The 17,002-nt window shown below is 43.5% G+C and overlaps 1 protein-coding gene across 3 annotated transcripts in view; it reads left to right on the top strand.

The window, feature by feature from the left end:
* Nucleotides 1–1,165: 1,165 nt before the first annotated feature.
* Nucleotides 1,166–17,002, top strand: part of ENOSF1 (enolase superfamily member 1) — a 34,587-nt gene continuing 18,750 nt past the window's right edge. For 2 of the 3 annotated variants that reach the window (XM_037031542.1, XM_037031551.1), the window contains exons 1-5: nt 1,166–1,308; nt 6,072–6,180; nt 10,920–11,035; nt 16,523–16,609; nt 16,949–16,975. In XM_037031542.1, coding sequence (XP_036887437.1) covers nt 1,225–1,308; nt 6,072–6,180; nt 10,920–11,035; nt 16,523–16,609; nt 16,949–16,975 — 423 coding nt within the window. In that variant the 5' untranslated portion in view covers nt 1,166–1,224. The remainder of the gene's footprint in view (nt 1,309–6,071; nt 6,181–10,919; nt 11,036–16,522; nt 16,610–16,948; nt 16,976–17,002) is intronic. The other variant, XM_037031559.1, reaches the window with a different exon arrangement.

The raw sequence follows: 17,002 nt of genomic DNA on the forward strand, positions 1-17,002 counted from the left end.
GATCAGTGGGCAACAATTGTTTACATAGAGTGAGGGGCTGTCTGCCACTCAGACTGTTACTTCTGGCGTTAAAGCAAGAAAGCGGAACTGCTGATAGGATTCAATAGGAATGTCTTTGTTCTTACTCCTCAGTTACTTAGTTACTTGCTCTCCCTGATCTTGTTGACTCAGCTGCGAGCCCCCTTCCTGGGCAGGCCATTAGCCATTACAGTTATCTCATTGATTCACCCGCTAGCTCCCCTCCTGGGCAGGCCACTACATTACTAGAATAATAAAACTTCTGTAGCACCGTTTCCCATTGTATTTAATCTTCTAAGTATTCCCCACAGGTAGGAACTGAAAGTCTGTGTGCAAAGCAAGAATCAGCACTCTACGGTATAAAAACCTGGGTGTGTGCAAACCTGGTGTAAGAGTAAGAGGTTGGGGGATGGGGCGGAGAATACTCATAGCGCTCACCATATTCTCAGGGGGATCCTACAGCTCCGAAAATGAGTCCGTGCAATACAGAGGCCTGAACCCAGAGTTCGCAGCCAGGACACTTTGCCACTTAGTTGTGTGGCCTTAGGCAAGTCATTTAAATCATTTAATTTCTCGGAATCCCCATTTCTCCACCAATAAAATGAAAATGACTTGCCTACCTTGAAGGGTCGAACAGATAAGAGGTAATGTATTTAAATCTGCATTAGCAGGGGTGTAAGAAATGGTGACCTGCCTCTTAATTTCTCAGGTGGCAAACTTGAAGCGTCAATTGCTTGAGGATTTTCTAGCCCACGATTCCCTGGCTGCCCTGCCTCGGACCTTCGGACTCCAGGGCAAAGCTTGTTGCCAGAATCTGCTTCTAGGCGTTGGATCGTCTGATCAGACCCTGTTTCTTTCTCCTGGGCGCTGTTTCTCGGAAGCTCACTTCGAGATTTTGCAGGCCAGACAAATCGGAGACCTGCCGGGTATTTCTGGCCCGAGAGTCTGCCGCGACCCTGAGCGCTGAACTTGGGGAAGTGCTAGCCAGCACGCAGTGCAAGCGCGGCGGGGCTTGCCAGTGGGCTTCGGGGACCCAGGAGCAAGACTCGCAGCTCCTTCCGGCTTTTTCAGTGGCACTGCCCCGCCCCCCACAGCCAATTAACCCCCGCTGTGCCCGGCTCTGCCCGCCTCTGCCCGCTTCTGTCGCCCTCCCGCTTCGTGCCCTCCATCCCAATCTAAGTTGACCGCGCGGGCGCCCACAGCGACATGGTGCAGGGCAGGATCTCCCGGCTCTCGGTCCACGACGTGCGCTTTCCCACATCGCTCGGGGCCCACGGCTCGGACGCCATGGTAAGTGCTGACCGACTGCGGGTGCCCTCCAGCCTCGCGGATGCCAGGGCTCGCTTAGGCCTGGGGAGGCCTGCAAGCCTTGGGGCGGTTGCCAACTTCGCAGCAGTTTTGTAAAGGGAGGCCTGACAAAGGAATAAAAGTATACAGAAGCTTCCCGCCCTCCTACGTTTTTTTTTTCTTTTCTTGAGTTTATTTCACTTTTGCTGGCGTTTAATATTTCCTGTTTTTCCAATTATGATTCGCATTTTGCTGAAAGGGTACAATGCAAAATAAGCAACAAAAGTAAAATGGTTTTGTTGGGGCTCCACCAACAAAACCCTAGAATTCACCACTGGCTTCTTATATACTGGGATTCTTGGTGAAAGAGGCCAGGAAGCCAGTGCCTTCGCCATGCCCTGCTGTGTGACCTAGAGCAGACCCTCATGTCTCTGGGCCTCCCGGGCCTATCTATGAAATGAAAGAGTCACAGTCTGGCTGGGAAACCAGACAAGCTCCTGGTAATTCTGAGTCATGGGAGAAGAGGCTGTCATGAAACTACCTGAAAATGTGGTTAGAAAGGACTTGTCACTGCAAAGAGTTATGCAAATACCAGTCTGGAGATGCAGCAAAGGCAGGGGCTATGACATCCTGCTTAAATACTGATGGGCATTTCACTTACTGAGAGTGTTAAAGGGACCCTCACCCCTACCCCCACCATCTAGTGCAGTGGTTCTCAAACATATGAGTTCTGTGCAGGGTATCTTGAGGCCTGTCACCCACTGGATCCTCACTGCCCTACTCAGTCCACCAATGAGATGGCTACATTAGAAAAACAAAGTTGCATGGATATGAATGTGTGAACACATGCTGGGAAGCGAGAAACATTCCTGTTACAATAATGGTGACTGACACACCTGAGTCAAGGAGGAGAGTGGGTCCCTGAGGGCTCTAATTCACAGTGTAATGCAGTGCTTCTTAAGAGGGTGGAGGGCACACTGGTGTTCATTACTTTACCTGCGTTCTTGTGTACCTGAAATATTTTATGAAAATAGGCCTCGTTTAAAAATGCTATCTAAACAAAGTTATACATTTAAAAGAATCCTTTATTCTGAGATTAAGTTCTTCCTAACTTTTAAACTCATTATGTGTTTTTTCTTATATGGTATTATGGTAAATGACATAAAAAATTCCCAGTTGACAATCCTTTGTGGATCTCCAGATAAATGTTTGAAGTGTTACTGGCTTGTACAACCCAAGTGCCTGATCTAGTGCAGCTGCCATTGCCTCTCTGAGGTGTAGCAGCAGCTGAGGGGAAACTCAGTCTGTCCCAGCCTGGGTCTTCTCATCTGTATAACGAGATCCACTTCCTATGTGTACATGAGGTACCTGTTACGAGCCTGCCACAGAAAAGGCCGTCACTAAGTGTTGGTTGTATTACTATTTGTACATGAGGAAACTGAAGCAGAAGAGGCTCTGACTGAGCCTTTCCTCCACTTTGAATTTGTGAAGTGTTAAAGGGCCTGGTTTACTGTAGAGTGGAATTTCTCTCTGCTTTTGAGTCATCTGTAGGTCCTATAGGTCAGGAAATATCTGACACCTGTGTTGCAAACTTATAATCCTTAAGTATATATCCCCTAGAGATATGGTGTATGTTGTATGCTGATTCTCAAGTTCCTTCTTAAGAGAATGTGCTCCTTCGCAGTTCTTGGTGGCGCTGCCATAACTCTCATGATTGCTTCCTGTGCCCTCAGGGCGTGCTGCACTCGGCAACTCAGCTGCGTTCTGCACTTGGCAGCGGAGCCTTCCTGATCACAAGCAGTTTATTTTCATGAAGGAGCCTTGAAACTGTCCAAGCAAAGGGTGGAGTGCTCAGGCCGGCCGTGTATTTTTACACGTTGCTTGCCTGTCCAGCCCCTTTCTAAGGTTCGAGAGTCCCAGGGCTATGGGCTGACAGCCCCGCTCCAGCTGACTCCCTCCACCTCCCAGCCATACTTTTCCTCTCCTATCCCCATGGTCTGCTGGGCTTCCTGGAGTGGCTGTCTCAGACCCTTGTCTTCCTCCTCCGGCCTTCAGTCCTACATCCCCAGCAGTTAGAAGACATTGCCCACTGCGTCACCAAGAAGACTGAAGACAAATGCACCCTTGGCACCATCTCCACACATCAGTCTCCAAACCAAGCCTATTCTCTTCCCCTTTATTCAGTAAATTGTGTCCTCACAAACTAACCTGTTTTCCTCTGTCCCCATTGCCACCCTTCTTGACCCCCTGAGCCCCATTCTTATCACCTCCATCTCCAGCATTTTCATCTTTAGTCTCTCCTTTTCCAATGGTTTCTTCCCCATCCATATGGACAGGGCTTGCCACTTGTGGAACAGACTTTACTCGACCCCAGCCCCTCTCCACGCCCTTCTGTTTCTGCCCCTTCCTTACCGAACATTAAATTGCTGGTCCATTCCTGTTGACCTGTACATCTGCTTCCTCCTTAATCTGAAGTTGCCTCCTGTGTCCTTCCTTCTTTTGTTATTTCTCTCGTTGAATCCTCTTGCTATTTCTGCTCCCAGGGTCCTTTATTCACTCTCGGCTGCCCATCTTCCTGCCGTCTCTCTGCCCCGCTGGCTGCCTGCCTTTCTCACTGCTCCTTTTCCCGTACAGAACCCCTTTTCTCCAGGGCTCGGCCTTTCCAATTTCACTGCACTCTTCCACTAAATCCCCTCCATGTTTATGGTTTCAGTACCACTTTTATGCCAAAGATGCTCACATCCCACTTCTGCGTCTTCCCTTTTTCCTCATGTCCAGCTACCATTGGGCACTTCTTGTTGAATTTTTCACCTTCATGCTAAACACAATCCATTGAAATCCAAAGTTATTACCTTTCATACTCTGCCTGGATCTTCCTCCTAATCCTTCTGGATCATTCTGCCAGTTACAAGGACTCAAAAGCTTAAGGATTCTTAAATATACTCCAGCCTTCCCCTTTTCTGTACCTTCCCTATCTTCACCTGACATACGATGTTCTTTCCTCCCAGATTTTTCATGCCCCTTCCCATTGCTGCAAAGCTCCCCATCATCCACCACCCAGCCCAGATTCTGCTTTCATCATAAAGCTCTTCTAGCCTTGGCTGGTATAGCTCAGTGGATTGAGCTCGGGCCTGAGAACCAAAGGGTCACAGGTTCAATTCCCAGACAGGGTACATGCCTGCATTGCAGGCCAGATCCCCAGTAGGGGGCGTGCGAGAGGCAACCACACACTGATGTTTCTCTCCCTCTCTTTCTCTCTCCCTTTCCTTCTCTCTAAAATTAAATAAATAAATAAAAATAAAGCTCTTCTAGCTCCCAGTGCGTTCAGCTCTCTGTCTGGCTTTCATCTGTTGCATCTTACCCAGAGGCTTACCGTGTTCTGCCTCGCAGTATTAGAGTTTCTGTAACCATGACTTCTAAACCAGGACTTCTTCAAGAGCAGACACATCTTGCCCCTCGGCAACCTAACTGCACAGTCTCCGATAGGCAGCTGGTGCTCACCAACAACCATCACTCCGACTGCCCTCCACTGGGCCTCTACACGCCAGCCACAGGCCTCCTGTCATCACGTAGGCCTCCTCTCCCTCCTGACCATGGGGGTTTCAATTCCACCTCTTCTACTCAGTTTCCTCATCTGTAAGATAGGGATGATGGCACCTACTTTATAACATTATTGTGAGGATTAAGTTAGATGATATAAAGCTCTCAGAATAGTGTGCCTAGAATAATAAATATTATATAACAACAAAATAGTAATAAATAACTCCAAAGCAAATCTCTTCAGTAATTGCATCATCCTACATTCTTTTTTTTTTTTTTAACACATTCAGATCTTCTGCCTGGTTTAGCAGGGGATCTTCATTATTTGCCCCCACTCCACCCATACAATCTTGTCTTCAGTCACTTGCACAGGAGTGCCCTCACGGGCCTTTTACTTCTCTGTCTCACAAGACCTTTGAGTTTCATATCGATCTCTTCTCCACATGCCTTCACCTGCCCCTTTGCCCACACAATTGTCTTGGTCCCCTTCTTCATCTTTGCTCTTCTTCCTTAAACTTCTGTGATACTTCTACCCGACTGCACATCAGCACATAATCTTGTACCATCATAGCAGTTGGTCGCACCTGATTCTTGTGTGTTAGCTTTTTCTCTCCAGTGTATGAGAAATTTCTAGAAATAGATTTGTGGTTTTTTACTTCTGCATCCCCTGTATTGATGAGTAGTGTAGGGTTTCATAATCATCAGTTAGTAAATGCTTATTATCAAAATGCCATTTGATAGAAAGTAGTTTTTAAAGAGCAAAATACGAAACAGGTTAATTTGTCTTCAAGTTTTAATTCTTCATTTTTTCCTCAGTAATCTCTGAATTTATGCCTTTGTCTTTTCCAGTTTTACAAGAGAACTTTCTTAAACCTTAGGTTTTAGAATTTGAAGCTGCTTGGGTAACTAACTATTCAAAGGCCAATAGCTGTGGGTGAAAGTCCTGGGTGTAAAACTGAGCTGGCTTTCTCTCCAGAACATTTAAATGCCATTAAAAATGTACACATTGCACTCGTTAAAATAATTTGACTCCTTCGGGAGACTGTCCCTTTTGTCCATTCAGAGTGTCCACGTTTTCTTTGGGGTAAATCCAGGGTTTCATCCGATCGGAGCTTTTCTTGCATGTCTCCCATTGCAGTTTCTATTCTTAGTGATGTCATTGTCAGGTTTCAGATTTCTCATGTGTGTTGTTTGGGGGGGGTGGCGGGGGGACATTTTCCCTGCAGCACACAGACCCTGACTACTCGGCTGCCTATGTCATCTTGGAGACTGATGCAGAGGATGGACTCAAGGGACATGGAATTACTTTCACTCTGGGAAAAGGCACTGAAGTTGGTGAGTTGGACATTTTCTGACAGTTCCAAAATGCTTACATTTTAGATTTCAGTTCTGATCTTATTTTTCTCAGTATTTACTGCTCAAAGTGAGTATTTCATTGGGAGAAATTAAAAAGTGGCTGCTTTTGGCCCCTCTCCTTGTAGTCATGGATAGACTGCAGGAAAATCCTTGAATTTCAACCCACTTCTCTACAGAGCTTTGAGGACCTGAACTAGGCAAGTGACTAAGGGACACAAGAGGGTCAGACATGCACTCACATAGCAAGGCCTATGATAATGTGCACTGTGAGTGTCTAACTTTTCAAAATACTTCGTAGTGAGTCGACTTCAAATTCGTTACTCTTTGGCCCTGCTCAATTTCAGAGCTCTCTTCTGGGAAAAGCAGATTGTGTAGGATGCACACTGAGGTATGAATTAATTAGTCATTCTTCTCTCAGAGCTGGACCAGGGCTCAGTGGTGGTCGTGGGGCCCTCATTTTTCAGAGATAAGGAAATTGAGGCCCAGAGAGTCACACAGACTCCCTGACTGCCCAAAGTGCTTTCTCTCCAGAACATTTAAATGCAAATTATTTGAGTTTTTTTCCCTAAATGCGTAATTCATGCACAGGATACAAAATTCAAGAAGTACCAAAAAAATGGCCTTTGCAAGGTCAATTGCAGTGGATCATTGGGGACAAAATCAACTTGTGATAAATTGAAGAGTCAGGGTCTGGGAAGGGCGGACATAGTCTCTAACTTTGGTGGTGTTTCTCCTATTGATATTTGCACCATCAGCTCTCTCTGAGTTGTAGAATCAAAGTCTTGCCCCACTAAAAGATTTTAATATTGTCAAACAGGTAAAAGGAGACAGGGGGAGACAGAAGAAGAGAGAAAGCCCAGGGAAACCTTCTTGGTCTTTAAGTGGATACCACCAAGGAGGCCACTGTTCCTGCTCTCCACGGGGTGGCATTCTGTCATGCCCTCAGCCAATCCTTTCGGACCTTCTCTTCAGTGCTTCTGTGTATCAAAAACTTTGTCAGGCACTGGAGATGATAATTTTAACAAGACAGAGAAAGGAGCTCTGGCCAGATGGCTCAGTTGCTTGGAGCATCGTCCCATACACTAAAGGGCTGCAGGTTCGATCTCCTATCAGGGCACATGCCTAGGTTGCAGGTTTGATCCCCTGTTGCACATTCGGGAGGCAACAAACTGATGTTGCTCTCTCACATCGATGTCTCTCTCTTTCTCCCTTCCTCTCTCTCTTAAAAAAATCAGTAAAAAACATATCCTCAAGTGAGGATTAAAAAGAGAGAGAGGAAGTAGGGCAGAGTTCAACATACAAAAAGAAGGGATACATAAACTTCTCAGGGTCACACACATAAAAGAAATAATAGTGCAGTGTGAAAATAACTATTCTTTAAAAGTGGGTATAAGTTACATGGAGAAAGAGTTAATTCATTGTCCAGGATGGTTAGGGATGGCTTCAGAGCGGAGGTGAAGCTTTGAGATGAATGTTGAAGGGTGACCAGGAAATTTGCCAGGTGGAATAAGGAGAATCGGCCCTGATCACCTGTCCCCACCTTCATCAAGTCAATGGTTTACTGTTAACATTTCCCCCGAGGCAGTGACCGTTGACCACGTAGGTTTGTGACCTTCTCCTACGACTTTATTCATCTCTGGTCTAAGTTGAGCACTTTATGAAGCCGCTTTCTCCATACTGCAAACCATACAGCGTGATCCACAAAGGGTGGGAAAAACTCAGTGAGGTCAGAAGATTTGTTATGGGATGGACCATTGTAACTACTCTCTGTTAAGAGCCAAGACTTGGAACTTTGCTGACTCACTCCCAGTGGAGGGTCCCTGTAAATGCGGCATGCTCCCAAGACAGGTAGGAGGCTCCTGTGGGCTGGTTGCTGAGGTCAGCGCTTTACAGCCCGCACAGCCCTTCCCCTCCTCCATTCCGCCCGACCCCACCCAGCTGTCCCCATAGAAGTCTCAGGCGGGGTAGGTCCATTTCCATCTCTTTATGACTTTAATAAGTAGCTCTTTTGTGGTGATGTTGTTGGCTTCTGCCTTTTTCAAACCACAACATGACAGAATCCATTTTAACATTAACCTTGCTGCATGTATCAGGTGATTCACTGCACTCTCACTGAATGTGTTACAGGGCATTCACATTAAAGATGAAAAAATCCCATTAGCTCATCACTGTTCTCCAAGAGTTTTTATCAGATTACTTACCTAATCATTTTTTATGATTAAAAAAAAGAAAATAGTCTTTCTTCATTACTGTGAAGAGAATGCTTTATGTGTGTGAGAGAGAGAGATGGAGTGAGAAAGGAAGTCTACTGTGTAGAGTAGACTGATAAAGTTTTTTTAAGTGGAAAAAGAAAAAGAGAAAAAGTTTGTAAAGAGAGCAAAAATGGCCTCCGGCATTCACACCAGCACTGAGGTTCAGGCACTGGTCATCCACAGGCTTTGCTGACTTGTCCCACTACCCGTGGTGGAGTGTCCCAGAATTGAGTCCCTGGTGGATGTAGTACAGGAGAGAACCCTTGGGTTTAGTCGGCAACAAGCTGACTTCAAGGGCCAGTTTTTTTTCCAGATGAATTTCCCAACCATCACATCAAACATTCAAACCTGAAGTGGACTTTTTCTCCACACTGAATCAGACCACAACAACCTGCACTTCTATCAAATGCACCAAAGTTAGTTAACGTCTTGCAGTGTCCTCGATTTGAGCAAGGAAAATCCACATTCTATAGACCAGCACTTTTAGGTTGGTGTGCCGTGGCTTAAAACATGCAATGCTTATTTACCTGCATTTTGCCATGTACAATGCGCACTTTTCTTGCCCAAATTTATAAGGGAAAAATAAGGAAGTACATTATACATGGGTAGTACTAATTCTGTCTCTATATACATGTTTTTAATTCTTTTATTTATGCTTATGCATTAAAAGTGTGACTCTAGAAAGCAATGACAATATCCATGTACAAAATAATTCCCTGGAGTACAATAATCAGTTTTGTTTATAAATATAAATACATAAAAATTGAATTAAAAAATTAAAATGAAAGATTTTTTTCCTGAAAGTTTGGGCCCAAAACATGGGTGCACATTATACATGGTAAAATACAGTAGTCAGGGGTACTGACTTTTTTTCCCTTAGATGGTCAAATTAAAAAATGATTTTAGAAAAAAAATGGCAGCAGCCAAAACAATAACTGTCTGGTGTGAATGAGTCAAAATTATACCTTTTTTTTTGTCAGATGGGCAAAACAATTAACATATATTTGCTGTGCTGCAGAATTTTAGTAATTAGTTTATGTGTGCCATGAGCGGAAAGAGGTTGAGAATCACTACTATAGATGAATACATTACTGTGGCTTTTGCGTCTCTTAGGGACATAAGAGATGAGATCATCCTTAACTTTAGATAATACATTTGTCCTTGCAACACAAATCAGAGGTGTGCTTCAGTCAATGATTTCTAGCAACCATCTCATCCTTGAGATGAAGGTTTGATGTAGACAATGATAGGCCTCTCTCCGAGTTGCTGACTTCCTGTTCAGATGGCTTTAATCCAAGCACCAACCATCAAGCACTGAGGAGGATTTTGTCTTCCCACAACTCTGGGGTATGACTATCTGAACTATAATGACTCCATATCTCATTAACAAAACCCGAGAGGACACGGCGTGGTTGGTGCAGCCCTAAGTGCTCTGTATGAGAGCAAGTAGGTTTTTGTCTGAGAGCTATTTCACCCAGAGGCTAGGCACATTCTAAGAGCAGGTTTCAAATGCTTTCAAGGGTCCCTCTCCTAGGATATGATTGGTAGTAAAACTGCACCTGAACAATTATCCTATTAAATTGCCTGAGAATTTTAATATTGAAACAATGGCAACACCAGAAAACAAGTTTATCAACATTTTTTTCAATAAGATCATTGCTTTGGGGTAAGTTGGTGATTTGATTATTTTGGCCATCTACGTATAAACAAAGTGTTTTACTGGGCAAAGGATATCAGGAATAGAAATCCCCGTTCAATTTGTTACTTTACTTATTTTTCACCTGAAATAACAGTTAAAACCTTTTTACATAAAACACCAAAAATAAAAACTTGATGGTAATGCTGACCCAGATTAAATTTAACTTCAAATTACTTATGAAAATATAGTATATTATAAGTCAATGGTAAGAAACTTAATGCTTATGAATAATGTTTTCATGTACTTGAACATTTTACATCTATTAGGCTAATTACAAATTCACTTTATTTCCTCTTTAATAGCGTGTTATGTTGTGAATTCAAGATATTTTCTATACTTGACAATAATGAAAAGGCAATTTAAAAAATTCTCTAAGTTAGTCCTCTTCTTCCTTTGGAACAATGAACTAGCAAAGTTTGGTTTTTGATCTGACTGTTGGGACACTTCACAAAGTGAATAAGAAAATAATTTGGGAACGTGATTTAAATTTTCACATCTGTGGTCTGTTTTTCACATGGCAACCAATCAAAATGTGTTTTTTCAACTCATAAATGAAGTTCAGTACGCAGATTACAGCTGCTCCACCTGTGTGATATTACTATGATAATCACAGAAGCCATGTGCGGAGCAATTTGGAAAAGCATGTACCTTTTGTATCTCAAATTATTTTCATAAAATGCCAACATTAGTTTACTTGTGGTGCTTGCATATCTTAATTCGTTGACTTCATACCAAAACATACATAAGCATTAAATCCTCGTTTACAGTTGTCTGTGCTGTGAATGCCCTGGCCCACCACGTGCTGAACAAGGACCTCAGAGACATTGTTGGTGATTTCAGAGGCTTCTACAGGCAGCTCACGAGTGATGGGCAGCTCAGATGGGTAAGGGGTCTAGTTTGTAAAATGCTGCTATTAATAATGTTACTAAGGTCTCTAAGATGTCCTTTGTGAAAAATGTAAAAATAACGACAGGTTTACAATTTTAAGGTAAAATGTTTTTACCTTAGATAAATTAGGATTTGAGCCATTTAGATAATCAGTGTTTTGAGGCAATCGATTCCTTTCTGTAAGACTCGAATCTAGACATGTTTGGATACTGACAGCTGTGTCAGCCCTTCTGGACTTCATCCCCACTCCCTGAATAGGTAGAAGTGGTCTTGACCTTCTAGAGGACTAAGCACTGAATGGACAAACTTCCTGGGGGAGAGAGAGATCACATGAGTAGTATTAGAGTAAGGACAGAAACATAGGAGAAGTTAAGAAGATAGAGACCAGCCCTGACTGGGTGACTCATTTGGTTGGGGCCTCATCCCATACACCAAAAAGTTGCAGGTTTCATCTCTGGTCAGAGTACATACCTAGGTTGTGGCTTTAATACCCAATCAGAGCATGTAGTGGAGTCAACCAATCAATGTTTCTGTCTCGTGTTGATACTTCTCTCTCTCTCTCTCTCTGCACTGTTTCCCCCTAAAAAACAATAAATATATCCTTGGGTGAGAATTTTTAAAAAGAAGAAGAAGAAGAAGAGACCAGAGCACCTTTTATGTGTTTAGATCTTATTTGAACCCAAAGTTCAAGGCATGAAAAAAGTGTGAAAACCAAGAATTCTATCACACTAAGCTCAGTCTGGTAACCAGGACCTTGCCCTTGCCTGCTGACACTGGCTCTGTCTTGTTCTAACTCTGCTCAGTCTTCTGTCTGTGAATGGAGAAAGGCACAAGAGAATGCTCTTTCGCAATGTCGCAGATTTCATTTGTAACTTCTGCAAAGTTAAACTTGCTTTTAAAGGAATCCTCTTGAATAAGCTCCCAGTGGCCAAATCTGGGACAATTCAAGCATCAAAATAAATCTGATAGCAATACCTTATAACTCCTTGAATAATGTAGGAATCCATGGGTTCATTTAGATAGTACACAAACAACAAGGGAAAGCTTGTCAAAGGAACACAAAATAATATAAGGGGTGATAATACTGCACAATCACCATATTATAACCATCATAACTATAATTGTTTGAGGCAGAAATTTCAATGAGTGCCAAAATGTTGGTGGCGATATTAATTTCCTTATTAGCAAGGGAACATGGCCACCTCACAGTGTAGAAGCCAAATGGATGCTAAATTACCCAAGTGCTAAAAGTTAAAAGCCCTGAGACTTCGGGTCAAGCTGGAGGCATAGGTAAACAAAATTCTCCTCCTTGCACAACCACATCAAAATTACAATTAACTATAAAACAACCAGCACTCAGAACCATCAGAAACTGAGTTGAATGGACATCCGATGACTGTAGAATTAAAGGAACCACATCCACCCAAACTGGTAGGGGGGATGGAGATGTGGAACAGGTTAGTCCCACATTCACATGTGGTGGATAAAAGTTCAGGAGGGAGCCCTGGCTGGTGTGGCTAAGTGGACTGAATGCCACCCTGCAAATCAAAGGGTCACTGGTTTGATTCCCAGTCCAGAGCACATGCCTGGGTTGTAGGCCAGGTCTCCAGTAGGGGGCATGTGAGGGACAAGCACACATTGTTGCTTCTCTCCCTCTTTTTCTCCCTTCCCCTCTCTAAAATCTTAAAACAAAAAGAACTGGGTCATCTCTTTCAAAAAGTGTTTTAAAAAAATTGGGGAGGGATATCTTCAGAGGAAAGAGCCCCAGCCTCACACAAGGCCTCCTAGCCCAGGGTTCCAGTGGCAGGAAAATAAGTCCTCATAATTTCTAGCTGCAAAAACCAGCAGGTATTGAGTTGGTGGAAGAAACTTCTGGAGTCCCTAGCAGTTCCTCTTAAAGAACTCACACATGGACTTACTCAGACTCACTCTCTCTGAGCTCCAGCACTGGGGTAGCAGCTTGAAACCCACCAGTGGCATGCAGGGAAGAACTGAAGTGTCTGGCATCACGGCAAGAGATATGGGACAGCATTCTCCCAAACAGAAAGGCAAACGGGAAGAGGCCATTGTCCCTTTTCTGAGCCCTATGCCCACAGAGCCATGGAGCTGGTAGGCTGGTGCCATACCCAAGACTCCATCAACCTGCCTAACACCAGTTGCCCTGGAGATCCCCTGAGACTCCCCATCCCACCCAACTTACTAGCTGACCTGAGCTGTGAATAGTGGCTTTTCCATGTGAAAGGCTGGTTTAGGCTTATGCTTCACAACTTCCTAAATCCTCTCAAACAAGCAACAGCCAGGCTCAGAGAGCCCCCAGTCCATGTACATCTTGCTAACTGGCCCCAGGCCTGGCACTAGCAGCAGCCAGCCTAAGTTCACAGTTTGGCTTCGCCTGGGAAACTCCAACCACAGCACAAGTAGCAGCCATCTCAGATTGCTTTATACCTCAGGTAGGATGGCCCTGAAAAAACACAGGTGGGGGCTGACCTTGACCAGCACCACCCGAGAAACCCCAGAGCCTCTGCACACAGGGGACAGCTACAGACCACCCAGGGTGGTAGGAACACTACCACGCTGCTCTTGCACAGCTGATACTCCATAGTGGGCAGAGGTTGGTGGTCAGTGGTCACTAAGTCCTTGCACCTGACTAGCCTGGGCAAATTCCTCCCATTGACCTGCCAACAGCAATCAAGGTGCAAATATAAGAGGAGGGTGTACTCAGCCCACACGAAGGGAGCACCTCAAATACTCAGCTTGGGTGATAGGGGAGGCCGTGCCACTGGATCCTCAGGACACCTACTATCCTAGGCCACACTGCAAAGACATGGAGTCAAAAGTAGCTCTGCCTAATACATAGAAACAAACATAGGGAGGTTCTCAAAATGAGGAGACAGAAAAACATGGCCCAAGTGAAAGAACAGGTCAAAACTCCAGAAAAAGAACTAAACAAAATAGAGATAAGCAATCTATCAGATTTAAAACCGGAAAAGCTGGTTTTCATGTTACAGAAAAATGAAGCGACCAGACACCGAGGGTTCAGGAGCACGATCTTTATTTACGTGCATGGCCCAGAGGAGGGTGATCTCCAAATTCTGAGCCCTGAACAAAGGGTTCTTGGGGTTTATATAGCCTGCAGGAACTTCCTGTCTACATGGTAAAGCGAGTTACAGAAGTGGAATGCGGAAGTTAGGTCTATTTCCTTATTTCGGGATATCTGAGGTGCTGTGGCTCTCATTGGCTGCTCGGCAGAAGCAGGTTACAGAAGTGGAATGCGGAAGTTAGACTCTCCTACGGGGCGTTCTTAGGATAGTGGAAAAGGGGCTTCTCTCTATCATTCATGCTGCCTGTCACCAACCAGACCCAATTGAATCTTTATGGGTATTTTTTTCAGGTGGCCAGTGATCTGAAAAGATGACGGGTTTGTACCCTAATAGACCATCTTAAATTCCATTTTAAAACAACCCTTTTTATAAGGAGAACAAAGTGTAGGTAAGGGGTTTGGAATTCAGGGAAATGTTCATTGGATTTTAAAAACTGCAGCGTTCTTGCTCTGGGCGGTGGAATTTTGCTGTGCCCCAGGCAGTAGTGTTTATCTGTGTCCCAGAGGGTGGTCATCTCACCCTCGAGTACAAAGACTCAGATACTATCTTGAATTGCTTGCAGTCCCCCTGAGGCACAAAGGTGGAACTGCTTATGGTCTCCTGGAGTCAGGGTGGATCATACCTTCAATACCTGGAACAATAGCTTTTACTTGCATTGATTACTAAACTTATTAGCTAACACTTAAACTAAAATTTTCCAACTCTTAAGCCCCCCATCAGATGCAGAGTTCGAAACACTGGTTATAAGGACATTCAGGGGACTTGGTGAGGATCTCAGCAGCGTAAAAAAAATCTAGTCAGAAATGAAGGCTACACTAACTGAAATAAAGAAAATTTACAGGGAAGAAAACAGTAGAGTGGATGAAGCTAAGAATCAAATCAATGATTTGGAATACAGGGAAGCAAAAAACAACCAATCAGAGCAACAAGAAGAAATGAAAATCAAAGAAAAAAATTAGGATGGTGTAAGCAGCCTGTAGGACAACTTTAAGCAATCCAGCATTCACTTCACAGGGGTGCCAGAAGGAGAAGAGAAAGAGCAAGAAATTGGAAAGCTGTTTGAAAAAGATAATGAAAGAAAACTTCCCCAATTTGGTGAAGGAACTAGACCTGCAAATGCAGGAAGCACAGAATCCAAAACAAGATGGATGCAAACAGGCCCACCCCACGTCACATAATAATTTAAAATGACAAAGATTAAAGATAAAGAGATGGGAGAGGGGTGTAAGAGAGTGGGTGAGAGGTGAGCAGATTAAGAAGTAGAAATAGGTAGTTACAAAGTAGCCATGGGGATGTAAAGTCCAGCACAGGAAGTGGCATAGCCAAAGAACTTACACCCATGACCCACAGACATGAACAGGAGTAGGGGGGTTGCCTGAGGAATGAGGATGCTGGGTGGAGGGGAGCAAAGGGGGAAAAATTAGGAAAACTGTAACAGTATAAGAAATAAAATATAAGTTAAAAAATAAAAATGTCAATAGCATTTTTAAAATAAAAGTTGTTCCAGATAAAAAGAGACTGAAGAGACACGGCAACTAAATGGAACATGTGAATAAAATAAAGTACATTGTTTGAGCCATTGGTGGGATTTGATTACAAACTATCGTTTAGGTGTTAGAATTCTGTCAGTGTTCTAGTGCCTGCATTTGATCATTGTGCTGTGGTTATGTAAGAGAAATAGCCTCGTTTTTAGGAACTACCCACTGAAACATTTAGGGTTAAAGAGGCATGATACCTGCAACTTACTCAAAAATTGCTCAGTAAAATAAATGTTATTTATAGATACACTTATAAAAGATAACATATGTATTATAAATATGTAGTTATTATATGTAATATATATATATGCGCACAGAGTGAGGAAAAAGTAGGTTTACAGTTGTGCGTGAGTATATATAGCAGAGTTTATTCTTATGTTACTATTAGTTATTGTATTATTTTCCATATAAACAACTGAGAGAGAAGAAATATACAGGGGTCCAACACAAATAACACCCCTTTTTATTACGAAATCTTGTATTACAAAATCATAAGCATATAATTCTGTAATATAACACTACCACACTCAAGCACACCATATGACATTTTAGGTGGAGTGTTCAAATTGAAACTATCAATTATTACACCCATGTTATCATCACCCTACCAACCACACTCCAGCAGGCCTTACTTATGCCAGACCCTGCATATACCGGAGGGGCTTTTTGCACTATTCATGAAACTCTTTTGTAGTCACTATTTAAAAAAACAGAACAAAACAAAACTTAGCATTTTAACTGAGTTTTAATTGCTGCCTTTTAATTCTTGAAATGTAACCTGGCTAGGAGACCAAACATGCTTTTCATTTCTGAGATGTGCTGTGTGCTTTGCTTCCTAACTAGATCGGCCCAGAGAAAGGGGTTGTGCATCTGGCCACGGCGGCCGTTCTCAATGCTGTGTGGGACCTGTGGGCCAAGCAGGAGAGAAAGGTAACTCACTCGGGCATTTCTGTGGAACAGCGCAGCATGCGCGGAGGAATAAACACTTCCTCTACACGCAGCCTGAAAGACAAATACACAGCAGGCCCCCAAAGGAAACAGAGGCAGTTGTTTCATTTTTTTTTCTCCCTTAGAGATGTTGGCAATAGTTAGGAGATTGTAGAAGTAGGTTAGAAAGGACTGAGAAGGAAGTAGGGGAGGAAGGCAGAGGTGAGGGGCTGGGAGGCAGTGTTAGAGACAGGTGGGCAGGTGGGCAGGTGTGTGATGGCAGGAGTTTACATTTACTTTCACACTTGATGCATATGGTTTACAAATCTTTTTTTCTTTAAGCCTCTGTGGAAGTTACTTGTTGACATGGTAAGTAAATTCTTTCATATCATAATT

The sequence above is a fragment of the Sturnira hondurensis genome, unplaced genomic scaffold, assembly GCF_014824575.4.
Source record: "Sturnira hondurensis isolate 20B ecotype Veracruz unplaced genomic scaffold, ASM1482457v3 Scaffold0001872, whole genome shotgun sequence".
Classification (NCBI taxonomy): domain Eukaryota; kingdom Metazoa; phylum Chordata; class Mammalia; order Chiroptera; family Phyllostomidae; genus Sturnira; species Sturnira hondurensis.